This window comes from Brassica oleracea, chromosome C8, assembly GCF_000695525.1.
Source record: "Brassica oleracea var. oleracea cultivar TO1000 chromosome C8, BOL, whole genome shotgun sequence".
In the NCBI taxonomy this organism is placed as follows: Eukaryota; Viridiplantae; Streptophyta; class Magnoliopsida; order Brassicales; family Brassicaceae; genus Brassica; species Brassica oleracea.
Window position 1 is genome coordinate 17,202,996 of NC_027755.1, and position 14,665 is coordinate 17,217,660.

Below are 14,665 nucleotides of genomic sequence, written 5' to 3' on the forward strand. Positions count from 1 at the left end.
AGTCCTCGGAATTTTCCGAAGGCTCCGTTCCTCGGAAATTCCCGATGAAAATTCCGAGGAACATTTCGTCGGAACTTCCGAAGATTGGACCATCGGAAAGTCCATCGAAATATCCCAAGGAAGTTCTCCCTCGGTATATTCCGAGGAGCTTTCCGACGAACTGGTGGTCCTCGTAGTTTCCTCGAAAATTCGTTTCCTCGGAATTCAGGAAATTACGAGGAAAAATGAATTTCCGAGGAGTTATTTCCGAGGACTTGTTTCGTCGGTATGTCGTCGGAATAACGTTATTCCGACGACATACCGACGATTTTTTTTCTCAGTATGTCGCTGTTTTCTCGTAGTGTTTCCGTAGTTCTTAAGCAAATCATATTAACTTGTTCGTATCATAATTACTATGATTTTGTTTCCAAAAAATGACTGTGAAGACAATTTTACTATAGCACCATAAAAAAATGTTTTGTGATGTTTTGTGCTTATGTTTGTATTTCCATATTTTAATAATTTTAATGCAAACATCAACGTAAACATAAAATAAATAATGAAACAAATGATGTTCATACGCATGTTTACTATAATGATTTTTGGTTCAGTTTCATATTTTTGATTAATCCAAAGCTTAATACCAACTAGGATGACATGACATGTTTATTAAAAACTTAGAATGTCCCCCTTACTATGAATTAACTTTATTGTTGTGTTCTTTTAGAAAAAAAACAAAAAAAGGGAAAAGTTCTTTGATGCTTTACAAAACAATCAATGCTTCCGAAATTATGGTTTTGATGGAGAAAGTGTTTAGTATAATGTCACTTCATAGATTCTTAATTCGTGTTATTTATATTAATATCAACAAAATTTCGGTTCAAGTTATTCCCGAACAAAAGAAGAAGGTAAGAGAAAAGCCTAACTACCAAAATAAAGCGATTTAAGTCGGTGAAAACTAGACTCATGTCTACTAAGATCAGAGGGATGCAATCCACTTCTCTAGATCATAATAGTCTAACTACCAATACTTTACCGCTTGAGCTAATAGTTAAATCTAATTTGATATACATATAAAATAATGCAAATTTATAAGAACTAGAATACTATATAAAGGAAAAATATTATTAAATTGTTTTTTTGCTAGAAGCTTTGTTTAGACAAAAGCTAAGTTAAGATTGTACTTGTAATGTTTTAAGCTCCTAAATCTTGAGAAAAGATTTTTGAAAACAAACCAGCTTTTACCATCCCTCAATTGTAAAAACCATTTTTTTCAAATACGAAGAACCGATGAACAAAGAGATTGAATTTATTGAGATTATGTAAAAGTTAATGGATCATAAGCCTTATTAGGTAAACCTTGTGTGAATATAAGAGCAACATTAACGAATGGATTCTTAAAAAGAGGTTACTAATACCAAATATTATTATTTTAAGATATTATAAGTAAATAATTAAACTTTAATTAAAATTAAATAGACTAATTAGATAATAACACATGGAGAAATGAGTTTTTATAAGTATCATGCAGAGATTTAATTAAAAACTTATGGGTATTCTCTCTCCTAATTTTATATTTTTCTTCTTTTTCTAAAATCATTAGAAACTATTAAAATTTCCCGTTGGAGAAACTCTGAGCTCTCTATCGGAAGTTTCAAAAGAACATGAATAAAATATAAAAAATTTGGATCACTCTAAGACCATGAATAACGGGGGTTCTCGGGGTGGAGTTTTTAGCGGAATATAAAAAACCATCTCTTAACTTTTGACTAAAAAAAGCTAAGAACCGGTTCTTAAATAAGTTAATTATGCTCTAACTTAAAGGCAATTAATTTTAAGAGAGAAATCCAAAAAAAAACTTTATCAAAATATGTTTTCAAAGCCCCCTAAACCTAACTATTCAAAAGTTTAGCAATCGAGATAATGAGACGCTGAACAAGCTCAAAGAAGAAGAACCACCTGCTGAACGAGTGCACATAACCCACTAGAACCATCAATAAGGAGCATGTAAGACCACGTCATGCTTCCTTATAATACAGTAAATATTGCAGCTAACGGTTATTTTGTCTCAGTTGATGCCGGAGTCTTATTATATTGCTCTACCAACGTGACATTTCGGCTATAAGTTTGGTTTATAGAATTAAAACACAAGTCTCACTTCTTCATTTACTTTGTTGGAATGCTACAATACGATATAATACAATCAACTCAGAACAGTTTATAGCACACTGCATTAACAGAATCGAACCATATATAGAACCTTCAAGGCAGAATCTATTGAAGAAGTTCCAAGAACTCTGAGATCACAATGCACTTCCAGAAACCTGGAGAAGAAGAAGAAGAAGAATCAACGTTTTAAACACAAGACATGCCATCTGCACCAAGTTGTATGATGCTTATATGAAACTGAAACGTATTGTGTACCCTTTCTCGAGCAAACTCCATAAGACTACCATATGATCTATCATATACGCCAATGAAGAGAGACTCAGTGTCAGGACTGAAGGAGATTCCTGATATCTCTCCAAAGAAATCAATCTCTTGCTCTTTCATGTATCCTGTGTTGGTGTTGTAAATGTGGACAAAGTCTGCCGCCTCAGCCATGGCCATGTACTGACCATCGGAAGTGAACTTGATAGAACGGATAGCTCCGAGGTTTCCCTTTAAGATTGCCACAGATTTAGACAGATTCCTTACGTCCCACACACGGCAGGTCTTGTCCTGGTTCCCCGTGGCAAAGGTCACTCCATCAGGATGCCAAGCTGATGCAAATGAATAGTCCAAGTGACCATATAACCTCCCCACCGTCTAGAAAACTCAAAGACACAGAGTATGAGACTCCATTGATGCTTCAGACAAAGTAAGTAGCTGCAAAAAAAGTTGAAGTACCTCCCCGTTGTTGGAGTCCACCAACAAACCATCTGGGTCATCTCCAACGATTGTTACTAGTTTCCCATCAGGACTAACCGAAGAATGCTGCCATAATTTCAAATTCAATCACAAAAAAAACAATCAAATGGTGAGAAGGTAAAGGAGAAGTAAACTCACATTCACTGGCCAGGGATAATGGAAGTGCTGGACAAGCTGATAAGTTTCCATATCAAAGTTTCTGACTCCACCATCATTACTTGAAGCCATGAAATGAAGTGCACCACTGTATACAAAAGTTCATTAAGAAGTTCTTTTTTGTTTAGAGTCCATTACAAACTGAGAAGGTCCAAACATTCAATATAGCAAGGAGAAGTGATACCTGGAGTTCCTGTGTATATTAACAGAATTAGTTATGGCGTTTTCTTCACTAGCTAAGCGGTAGCAGAAGCTCACACCAGGTCTATCAAGATGCTGGATTCAGACAAAGAAGTAAACATGAGTACATGATTTGAAAGCAGCTTCTAAGTATGAAACAGATGAAACTAACCTTGCAAATGAGTTCACCAGAAAACCCACCAGCAACAACCATTCCATCTTTTACTGCCAGACTGCTAACATGTGTCTTCGAAAACCCTTCTAACAAACTTCCAGGATGTTCCTGAACAAAAGTTATATAAAGAAAAATAGGCTTTTGAGAAATCAAGAAAGAAGAAAGAAAAGAGAAACACAAGTTAGTAGAAACTGAAAATGAGAAAAGCTCACACCTCAGATGGGGTTACTAGACCAGCAAGATCAAGAACTTCATCCCTACTACTTGTTAAAGTAGACCAATGAGTGATAGAGTTGTTGCACATCAGGTAAACATCATGGTTAGATGTAGCCCACACCAACTCCCTCAGCTGCAAAAAGGAAAAGTAAAAAACAAAACATTCAACCAATCTTTTATATTCAGAGATGGAGAATAGATGCAGAAGTAACATTTGACAAACCTGAAAATGGAGAATAGTAGGTGTTACAGATCTAAAATTCTTCTTGAACCTATAGAAAGAGCTTCCTTTCTCTGAATCTAGACAGTCCTGGTTTTCCAAATGTGCAGAATCAGAGTGAGAATACAAAGGAGAAGTTTTGTATATGTATCAATGGATAAACATGATGTGTAACTCTTCAGACCTTCCCAGATGCCTCGCCTGAGTTTGGTATGTTTTCATAGTTTCTATAGGATTGTAGCCTACTTTTTCTGTATTCTTCTCTGGTGAGACTAAGTTTATCCCATGGGATTCCCTGAATGTCCTTTCTGTTAGGAGCTTGAGAAGCAGTTGTATCAGCAGAACACATAAGATTCTCAAAATCTGCTCCCAAAGTATCATCATCCTCCATATGTTCCGCTTCAGCTTCTTCACCATGGTGCCCAGACATGTTTACAGGACTGAAAAGTCTCAGAATCAAAAGAGAAAACCTTGCTCAGTTCAATTCAGTTCCAAATCTATGAGTATCTCCAAGACACAACATAAGGAGATGGTCGTGTAGGATCCAACAAAAAAAACATTTTCAACAAATGATACTAGCAGAAAAAAAGTATTAGTAGTAGTACTAGGATCTAGCAGAAACGGACTAACAAGGATCCCTTGACTTAAAGTATACCAAAGTCAAGCTCCAAAGAAAAGTCAAAAGCACGGAAGCTAGCTGCACATTCGAGTAGACTCTGTAAATGATGGAGAACTAATAACTTGATGCTTCGAAGGTAATAAGTTTTTCTTTCTTTTGAAACTTTCAAAGTAATTTAACTTCGAACTGTACAAGGATAATAGATTTGTTTGCATGAGAAAGAAAGCCCATATAAAAGCCCATTAAGACATCTGTTTAAATGGTAGACCATCACATGTGTTGTTGCATTTGCTTCTCCATACAGTGTCAAATGAATGAGAGAGGCACAAGTGAACAGAAGCCAGCAGGCACAATCTTTACTTGCACAAGCCAAGTTACTTAAACAGATTTGCCTTGAAAAACGTTGTCGTCTCTTAGATCGGATGTACCTTAGTCAAGTTTGCATATACATCTTAATATACAAATAACAACATGAAAACAGCAAGGGAATCAAGATAATAATATTCGTTTATTACCATTGGCTTCCTCTGCTACCAGAAGAAGGGTACTGAGAAAACTGGACAATGTCTGAAAAGGGAGAGCCTTACAAATCAAACGACATCTAAGGAGGCTTTATGTTAAATTGTATAGACATACAAGCAACCTATCTTTCTTTTGGCTATGCAGCTTCTTCCTCTTGTCTCTTACCAAAAGTAAAGTTGGTTCAGACTAAACAAAACAAGAAAGGATTACATCCACGGTTTATCATTTGCCAGATGACTGTCTACTAAGCATCATACAACAACATCTAGGCTAAGGGGGAGAGTCTCAGTATGTGCCATGTGATCAGAAAGGAGTTTAGGATTTCACCTCCTCACCATCAGCAGACCCTCCTGCTTTCTCCTTCACTGCTTCCTCTTCTTTCTCCTTCTCACTACCAGCAGACCCTCCTGCTTTCTCTTTCACTGCTTCCTCTTCTTTCTCCTTCTCACTACCAGCAGAACCTCCTGCTTTCTCCTTCACTGTTTCCTCTTCTTTCTCCTTCACACTACCAGCAGACGCTCCTGCTTTCTCCTTCTCTGCATCCTCTTCTTTCTCTTTCTCAGTACCAGCAGACCCTCCTGCTTTCTTCTTCTCTGCATCCTCTTCTTTCTCCTCTATCTTTTCTTCTTCAGCCTCTCCTGCTAATTTGGTGAGCTCACTTTGAATCAGCATCTTTATAGATAACTTTCTTGGGGTGAGATCATCTTTGAACTCCTTCCCTGAAATATAGGTGAAACAATGTGTGTTACCATACATAATCAGAATCTGACAAGATACCACTGAAGAAAATAATGATAGAGTGAAACCAATCTGTTCATACCAAGTTCTTTGATGATGTCCGTGAATGTAGCCTGCAGAAGAACAACAATGATCTTATAAGGTTATCTATATAAGAAGATAATTCACAGTTTGTATAGATATTTTACAAGAAACTCAAGTCAGATTTCAAAAAACAAAATTGTTCTGAAGAATCCCAAGTAGTTAAATGTGTCGAATATTAAAGGCTGAGATATGAACTCACAATATTAAAGTCGACCCTTTTCAGTATCTTAATGATTGCATTCTTCAGCACTTTATCACTTGGCCCTTTGGTTTTTTCTTTCCCTTTTCCAGCCCCTTTAACTTCTAGCATAGGCACAAACCCACATATAAAGATGGTGTTAAAAGACATTAGTGACAGCAATATTAGCTTTGGCTAGCTTCTGCAAACAAAGTACCCTACACTCTCCCACACATGATGTATTCTACCTAAGCAATCATCTTAGTGGAAGATAAAAAAAAAAAAAAGAGGATAGTATCCAAACCTGGCTTCTCTTTTGATGCAGACTTCGAAGGGGTAGAGGTGGAGGCCTTGGTAACTCTTTCAGACTTCTTCCTCTTAGAGGGGACCTTTGGACTTATATCACTGTCATTATCAGTCTTCTTTCGTTTTGAAGATGATCGCTTCTGTGTAACTTTCTCCGGTGGACTGGATTTTGCAGCGACAGACGCTTTCTTGTTCCTGGCTCTCCCTGCGGATTCTTTCTTCTCAGCTGATAGTTTAGAACCACGTTTCTTCTTCTTCTTCGGCGTTTCCTCTTCAGAACGCTCCTCCTCAGATTCAGCTTTCTCCTCGCTTTCAGAAGGCTGAGGTGCTTCATCCTCAGATTTATCGGGAATACCGTTTACATTCTCCTCCTCTTCTGCACTCTTCTGCTCCTTTTCTTGTTTTTCTTCCTCTTTCTCCTCTTCAGACTCATCTTCAGAAAGAGCTAAACCCTTTTTGGCAGCCTTTGTTCCTTCTTCCGACTTTCGTTGGCTCTGCAAAGGCAGTGGAAATAATATAGTCAGATACTCAGATCTACTTGGAACAGAGATGGACAGTTAAAGATAAGTAGTACTGAGACTCTAAGCTACGCATTGATACCTTTGCTGATCGTTTGGAGGATGAAGTCGCAGCTGCAGGCGAGCTTTTCTTGGGAGTTCTCTTGCGTTTGGCTCCCTTACTTGACTGTATCAGCAGAATCTTTAATGAGAATGCAAGAGGCACAAGTAAATTCTAAATTAAAAAAATGTTTTCAACACAAAAATACCTTCTCTTTCTCACTAGCTGGAGCGTCACCTTTCGCATGAGGTTTCTCCAAAAACTCAAACAGTTTCGTGACGATATCTTCCTGTGATGAGAAAACATGCAACAATAAGTTGACGTATTTGATTCATTGGGGAAATGAATTATCATAACTTGGGTCACATGAAGCCTAACTATTCATGCAAGAAAACAATGAATTATCAAGAACAAGAGCTTAGAGATTAATGACCTTTGTTGTAGCCTTGGTAACATGTATGTCAAACATTTCGCAAAACTCCACCAGTTTGTCTTTGATACATTTATCAAACTTCTCTTTTATTTTTTCTTTTGCTTTTTCCTGCCAATACCAAAGACAAAATTATATACAAAGCAAAGCAAAGTAAAGGTATAAATAAAAATAACGATCATGTGTGATGGATGTTGCACACCTCATTTCCATGCCAAACAAAACCTGAGAAGCTCAATATATTTGTCTTGACCTGAGGAGCCTGTTAAGTAATGAGTCATATATAAACACGATTAGCAGGCTTGATGCTAACATAAGAGCTACAGAACCTGTGTTCAAACAACTAGTAATAACCCACAAGAGTATGCATGTGATTGACAATTAAGAATAAAGACTATCAGGAGCGGAAAAATATGACACTCACCTTCCCTCTCCTCCCACCAAATAGAATGGTGTGCAGCAACTTCAAAGTTTCATCAGACTTCTTCCTAGTTACCTTGTAAGCAACTACAAAGAAAACATTCAAGTTATCTATTTCGTTTCAACTACAGATTAGATGATCAAAACAGAACCAATATATGTATTTAATGTTGCTTATGGATTTTAATTTTAATTAGCAGGAAACTTTGCTTCTAAACCAGTAGAATTGCTATATTCAACGAGTAACATTCTAAATGAAGATTCACAAAGCATGAACATACCGCTGGGAATGTCTTTGAGATATGCACCTGGCCCCTGCAATATCCAAAAGATAATTATGAGCACATCTAGCAACGAAGTTCTACTCAGCTTAGGGAAGTATTGGCAAACCTTTTCGATACGGAATTCTTTGGAAGAGTCTGTATCAATCACTGCGACAAGCCTCTCAACAGATTTGCGCTCACGCACAGGGCGATCAGAGAAAGGAGTCTTTGGTTCTGAATCCTTTTTTTCTTCCTTATTCTTTGTCTTCTTTCCAACCTTTTCACCAGAACTCTTTCCTTTCCCACGCTTTTTAGAACCCTTGCTCTTGTCTTTCTCTTCTTCCTTATCATCACCGCTCTCAGCTTTTTCATCTTCCTTATCATCATTCCTCTCTTCTTTCTCATCTTCCTTTGCAGGTTGACTCTCCACTTGTTCATTGTCATTCTCATCCTCACTTCTTTCTTCATCTTCCACCTTTGCCTTTTCAATTTCCTTATCTTCCTCTTCTTTCCCTTCTTCAGCCAAATCCTCCTCCTTATTCTGCTCCTTGTTATTTTCATCAACAGTCTCCACCTTTTTATATTTCTCGTTGATGTCTCCTGTCTTCTCATCTTTTGTTCCGTTTGCCTTATCACCTTCATTTATTACGTCCTCCTCTGATTCTTTCCCAGCTTTCTTCTGATCTGCTTCTTTACTCTCTTGCTTTTCATCATCTTTGGCATTGTTACCATCTCCAGATTCCACATTTTCCTTCATCACAGTATCTTCCACAGTACCACCTCCAGAAACACCATCACCAGTTTGCTCTTTCTGTCCATTTGCATCTTCATCCATCTTGGTAGCCTCTGCTTGTCCCTCATCTTTGGTCACAGTAACGTCCTCTTCCATTTTATCAGTCCCAGCATCGTCTTCATTGCTCTTAACCTCTAACTCTTCATCTTTCTTTTTCTCAGCATCTATCTCCATTGTATCTGGTTCAGCCTTCTTAGGCTCTTCTTCTGTTTCCTTACCTCCAGCCTTCTCCTCCTCTTTTTTCCCTTCCGTAGCCTCTGATGACTTTTCAAGAGAGCTAGTATCCGTTGCTGTTGGCTCAACGGTTGCCTTTGTATCTTCTTCCCCCATTGTTAAAACAGTTTAGTAGATCTTTCTCCACTCCCCAGTGATATCAAAGGCTGCATGAGAAACCAAGTTCATGATTATCAACTTTGGTGAGATAGCAGAAACCAAACGATCCTTATAAACAAATTCATCATCTTCTGAACTGAAACTACACCCAAACAGTAGCAAAAACAGAACATCAATCCCATTTTAAAAAACTTGTGAAACGCGTTCACTTGGCATGTATGCAACAAAACAAAACAAAAAAAAAAAAAAAAAAAAAAAAAAAAAAAAAGCCAACAAGAAACCGTGAGAGAAATCTAGTTTAGATCACATGCGTGTTCCATAATTATCTCCTATTCCTACTTTAGATCTGAACAAGAAGATCAAAAAGAAACACACACAAGATCTCATCTCTTTTCACTTGAATCTCTCAAAATTAGTCAAATTCGTGCATTTTGCAGGTAACTTTACAGCGTCAAACAGGAACATAAAGGCAGTAGATTCTCACAAAATCGAAATTCACAGATCAAAAGAAGCACATACGAAACCCTAACTTCTCGTCTCACACAATCAAAGGAGCATGCGACTTCAAACAAAGCACGGAACACACAGTCAGCAACCACAGGGTTATATAAAGCACAAGACTTTGGAATCTCACCTCACTTGTCTCAACGCTAGGCACTGAGTTTACTTTACTTCCCTTTCTTTTGCCTTTCTTCGGAACAGAACCAAATACAAGCTTTTTCTTTGTTTATGTGGAGAGAGAAATGAAAAGGATTCGGACGCAAAACCAAATTTTAAATACAGTTAAATGCCACGTCGGATGGATGTCTGAGGAAGCATCACCGTCCAGTTCCGATGCTTTAAAGAGACTTGTTGAGTGGTCTAGATTTCATCAACGAATGCATCTCGTGGATCGATGACGATGGAATTAGTCCAACCAATGCTTACGTATTCCTTTCTTGACCCAAAAGGACAAAAATCATACTTCTAACAAAATTAAATGGCCATCTTGTGTACTTATTACTTATCTGCTTCAGAACCAATCAGTAAGGTAATGACTTTTGTCCGTAGGAACAGACTTTTTGGTCTTTTAACAAATTGCACAGAAAATAAGATGATCATGACTTGTTCAATCTGGAGAAACCATATAACCTTATCATGTCTTAGTCTGCACCTAGGTTTCTTGCACTGTGACGAAGAAGAAAGAGTTTTTATAGTAGTATTATACTGATAAAAGCATTAACAACTTGTGTGTTTTTACAGCACATTCAAAACAGGTGACACACAATACAAATATTATATGGTGGGAGATGGTATAATTCAAGATCAGATCCTCTGTTGTGATAGAGGAATCATATAGAAACAATGTCTCCTAACCTAAGAAGAGTGTTGTTTCCTTTTTGTCTTCTAAGGACCCGTTTGTATTCTCCCTATGTTGTTATGCGGATACGGGTAAGATGAAGAATGGTTCAGGGACGAGATGTCATCATTTTGAGTCTCGCTCTGGGTTTCTCTAGGGCCATACTGATTCATACTAGCATAGTAAGTTGATACGGGAGCTGCATGAACAAACCTGAATCCGACTCCATTTGGGTGAGTCTGGCTGAGGAGTTGTTGGTTCTCGTTAGGTCCATTAGACGAGATCCCAACTCCGAGATTGAGGCTTATGGTGTCTGTTTCCTCTGGTGGTCTGAACCGAGGCTGGATTTCATGATGGTTGCTGCTGCCAGACTTTGAAGTGGGAACATCGTGATTGTGTTTGCCTTCGTATGTTGTTATTACAGCTTTTGGATCATGTGATGCTCTCTCCACGTGTTTTCTCACTGGGCATCCCGGAGCTGTGCACTTGTAATAGCTCCTGCAAGAAATGTCAACATCACTATCTCCCATTCCCAAGAGAATCAAGCCAAACAACTAGCCCCTTGAAGACAAAGTCTAAAACTCTTCTAGCTATCATCTTAAACTACAAGTTTTGCTGTTGTATAGAACGAGTTGTGTGGCTGTACGAACCTGGGATTGGGGTTTCCCCTGACAACTTTCTGCCCATACTTTCGCCACCTATAACCATCATCAAGTATGTCAACCTCACTCAGGGTTTGAACAACAACCCTAGGCTCCCGGATAGGTTTCACTAGTGGAGTTATTTCCATGTTCCCATCCAACCTCCTGCATTAAAACGTAGAACAAAGTTTCCATCATGTCAAATCACGGTTCCAAAGCAAGCAAGCACCTGGATCCTTTCTTTAAATTCTAAATACCTCCGTTTTGTATATGGATCATCGTCCTCCGGGTCATCTTTATTCCTATTTGACGCTGCAACGTCTCCACCATCGTTAGTTGTAGAAGCTACTTCAGGGTTACCAGTTTGCTCAATGGCTTGAGACAAGTTGTAGACTCCCTTCTCTGTACTCAGAAATAAAAGGAACAGATATAGTCAAGGGGAGTAAGTGCAAATCTTCTCTCAAGTAGTTTTAGATAAGGTTACCACCATCTCGGCGAGTCATTGGAGGATACTTACCTACCCTTTCTTCTTGCGCAACCATACCAACACCACCAGAGTTTCGGCGACCAGGTTGAGGTTTAGGATGGTCATGTGTACCCTTGTAGATAATATCGGTTATACGGCCATCATGAGACGTTTCAAATAACTTTTTCACTTCGCAGTTAGGATGTGTGCATTTATAATAGCTCCGTGGGAACTCACTCCCTTTGACATGCTTTTGACCATACTTTCTCCAGTTGTAACCATCATCAGCCAATACCGTCGGCGGCGCACTTCCCCTGGACTCGTTTTGCGACGTCTGGACTGATTCTTCTTGATCAGATCCGGCTGGAATATCTGAGCTCGTTGGTGGCGTCTGAACAGGAGGAGTTGGCCGGCTTGGCTCACTTGAGGAAGCTGTAGCCTCAGGTGAGTGTGAGGATCCATGGCCCTGGCCTTGGAATTGTACTGGTGGCTCCCTTTTATGCTTGTCAAGCTCGGCATACACCTTGAAATCAATAAATAGATTTAGACAACTCCACCATGCAACAGTATACAAGGAATATAAGAACTTTCAGCTTGTGGATATAGGTTCCTTTTGAAACAAATATCAGTAATTGTTACCATAATAAGCATTACAAACAGCAGTTAAGTGGACAATACCATATTGGAAGCAGGAGGTCTGAATTCAAATTCACTGGACTTGTGCTCGGTGAAGGTGTTCTGATGGAATGCCCTGCCTGTATAAGAACTTGAGCTAACATGCACTGGCCGGGGCTTGAACAGCGAACCAGTAGTAGGGGAAGGCTCTGGCTGAAAATTAAAGAAAGTTCACATATCAATACCATGAACAAAACATAACACATAAACAAAAGACCACAAAAAAAGTTCATTCTGTCTGAAATGGTATGAAAATTCGGATTTTTTAAAACCTGAACCTGATCCATTATCAAAAAAGGGTGATGTTTATGTAAACTCAAATGGAAGGACCCACTCATCTAAAACATAACAAGCAAAACTCTTGTTCAATCAGAAGATGTACTAATAGATGCCAAAATGTAATTAAGCATATCATCACTTCACTTTGATATATGTGCATAAATTAAGCTAAAGCTCTAGATGGTGAACATGATGTAAAGTACTTTTACTATCACACCGACAGAATCATTCAATATCTTAAACAAGAAAATGGAATTTCTTATACAGCTAACAGGAAAAACAATTAACAAAGAAGAGGGAAAAAAAAAAGAGCAGCACCAAACACAGGGAAGATCAACAATGTGTATATAATATATGAAAACAAGTGAGTACCAATGGAAGATGATATAAAGAAAGGGTTTATTCGAGAGAACAATGTGGACGGACACAAATGCAGCGAGTCTAGTAACGTGAAGAATCAGAATCTGAGCCAAAGCCACTTAACCTAAGGGCAAAAGCACTTGTAAAAAAGAGTAAGAAACAGAAATGGAAACACAAGTCTAATGTTATTTCCTTATGGGCAAACAGGAAGCATCTTCACCAAAATTACAGAACGGACCCAACTAACAACCTCCCCCCCACTAAGCACTACTACAAGAATCTTAGGAACATGAAACGATGGTCCGAATCCGAACTGAAGCAACAAGAAAACCAAACAAAGTTATCTTCTTTTTTTGGATACTGAGAAAGCTGACTGAATCTAATTCCAAATTTAAACCTAATTTCCCAAAAATGCAATCAGAAAACCTAATTTTTTCAATAGAAACCACCAAAGTGATGAGAAAAGCGGAGAGCTTTCCACAAGAGAGAGAGAGTAGCTGCTGCTGATTAACCTTAATGTTGGAGATGAAAACGGGAGATTCGAGAAACGACGTCGGACTCAACCCGGAAGGAATCGTGATGTTAGTAGTAGACCTCGAGATCGGAAGCATTGCCGGTGACATGAGCTTGTACCTAGCTCCTCCTCCTCCTCCTCCCCCTCCTCCTCCGGCTGAATTGTGTCTCGCCGTTGGATCTACCGTCGCCGAGCAATCGACCTGAAGTTCCTCCCGGTCATTGTTAGCTTGAGGGAGGTCCATTTCAGGGGAAATTCTAGAGAGGGGGAGAGAAGAGTGCAAGAAGGAAAAGGGAAGCTCAGCTATGGCGGAGGATTGAGAGCTTTTGTTCTCTTTTGTTCTCTCTTGTGTGTTAGTAAAGATGTTGTCAGAAAAATATTGACTTCGGACGCCTCTTTACGTTTATTTATTTTGTTTTTGTTTTTAACCTTTTTATTTTAGTTAATCAATCTAGATTTCCATCCGCGCAACCGTGTAGTTTTTTGTTTTCATTTATTTTTATATAAATATTTTGTTTTCAATTTTAAATTTGTATATATTATAATATATATGTGTCTATCAATTTTTAAAACATAATAGATTTACGGTATATTTTTTTCATTGAATAGATTGTTTCAAACTTTCATATATATTTGTATTTTCTTCTATATATATATTTTCTGATTATCTATATATATAAAAAAATGTTTGCCTCCCTCATGTTGCGCCACGTCATAAAATCGTTGATTGTGAGTGCGACACATGTCTTCTTTGTCTAAAACTCATCGTTTCATTAATTTTTGATGTGGGCAGCTACATTTCATAATTGTTTACGGTTTAGTGGGTTTTTTGTTCATACTGTGATATAGCTCAAATACAGAGAGATAGCCACTATAATGAAAACATATGTAAAGACTGAAACTTTTGAAACGAGAAGAAAAAGAAGGAGCGTACTGTGAGTTTCTGGATGCTACTGACTTCGCCTTGGTTGGAGGCGATATCAACGGTGACGGTTCATTTCGCCGCCACCTCCGGTAACTCAATAACATTCAAGAGTTTAAAATTATTGGCGATGGGTTTTGCAGAGTATGAAGAGGCAAAGGGAAGAAGATGATGAGCAACAACATTGAAGAGGTTAAAAAAGAAAATCGAACCAATTAATAAAAATATTCCACAGTTTAAGCGGTGGCAAGTAAATCAGATCGGTTTCTCAATTTCACTATGACTCGATCAAGAGAGAAATATAGTTTTTTTTGTCCAAAGAAATATAGATATTATCAAAGCAAAGATTGCTCCGAACGAATCATAAGAAGATAAGGGAAGCAATCAAA

The 14,665-nt window shown here is 38.2% G+C and overlaps 3 protein-coding genes across 11 annotated transcripts; all 3 read right to left on the reverse strand.

The window, feature by feature from the left end:
- Positions 1-2,110: 2,110 nt before the first annotated feature.
- Positions 2,111-4,606, reverse strand: LOC106309620 (uncharacterized WD repeat-containing protein C2A9.03-like). 5 transcript variants are annotated; one of them, XM_013746688.1, is made up of 10 exons: positions 4,492-4,606; positions 4,021-4,276; positions 3,840-3,926; positions 3,615-3,749; positions 3,398-3,508; positions 3,230-3,321; positions 3,028-3,133; positions 2,869-2,955; positions 2,404-2,787; positions 2,111-2,303 (listed from the first exon to the last, which is right to left on the reverse strand). In XM_013746688.1, the coding sequence occupies exons 2-10, from the start codon at positions 4,264-4,266 to the stop codon at positions 2,283-2,285; spliced, it is 1,269 nt and encodes a 422-aa protein (XP_013602142.1). In that variant the 5' UTR covers positions 4,267-4,276; positions 4,492-4,606; the 3' UTR covers positions 2,111-2,282. The 5 variants fall into 5 exon arrangements, with proteins under 5 accessions (XP_013602142.1, XP_013602143.1, XP_013602144.1 ...); XM_013746689.1 differs by having other exon boundaries at positions 4,021-4,285; XM_013746690.1 differs by having other exon boundaries at positions 4,467-4,606.
- A 397-nt stretch (positions 4,607-5,003) lies between these two features.
- Positions 5,004-9,841, reverse strand: LOC106311767 (DNA ligase 1-like). 5 transcript variants are annotated; one of them, XM_013749045.1, is made up of 12 exons: positions 9,715-9,841; positions 8,082-9,127; positions 7,973-8,006; positions 7,696-7,778; positions 7,474-7,533; positions 7,275-7,382; positions 7,050-7,130; positions 6,884-6,967; positions 6,282-6,777; positions 5,999-6,099; positions 5,798-5,828; positions 5,004-5,696 (listed from the first exon to the last, which is right to left on the reverse strand). In XM_013749045.1, the coding sequence occupies exons 2-12, from the start codon at positions 9,075-9,077 to the stop codon at positions 5,293-5,295; spliced, it is 2,478 nt and encodes an 825-aa protein (XP_013604499.1). In that variant the 5' UTR covers positions 9,078-9,127; positions 9,715-9,841; the 3' UTR covers positions 5,004-5,292. The 5 variants fall into 5 exon arrangements, with proteins under 5 accessions (XP_013604499.1, XP_013604495.1, XP_013604496.1 ...); XM_013749041.1 differs by having other exon boundaries at positions 5,999-6,102; XM_013749042.1 differs by having other exon boundaries at positions 5,999-6,102; positions 8,082-9,222; positions 9,715-9,820.
- Positions 9,842-10,255: 414 nt separating this feature from the next.
- On the reverse strand, positions 10,256-13,779 carry LOC106312469 (probable WRKY transcription factor 20). Its single transcript, XM_013750008.1, has 6 exons — positions 13,353-13,779; positions 12,205-12,354; positions 11,578-12,049; positions 11,318-11,462; positions 11,070-11,225; positions 10,256-10,917 (listed from the first exon to the last, which is right to left on the reverse strand). Exons 1-6 carry the CDS (start codon positions 13,596-13,598, stop codon positions 10,467-10,469), a joined length of 1,620 nt encoding a protein of 539 aa, XP_013605462.1. The 5' UTR covers positions 13,599-13,779; the 3' UTR covers positions 10,256-10,466.
- Between the last annotated feature and the right edge of the window lie 886 nt (positions 13,780-14,665).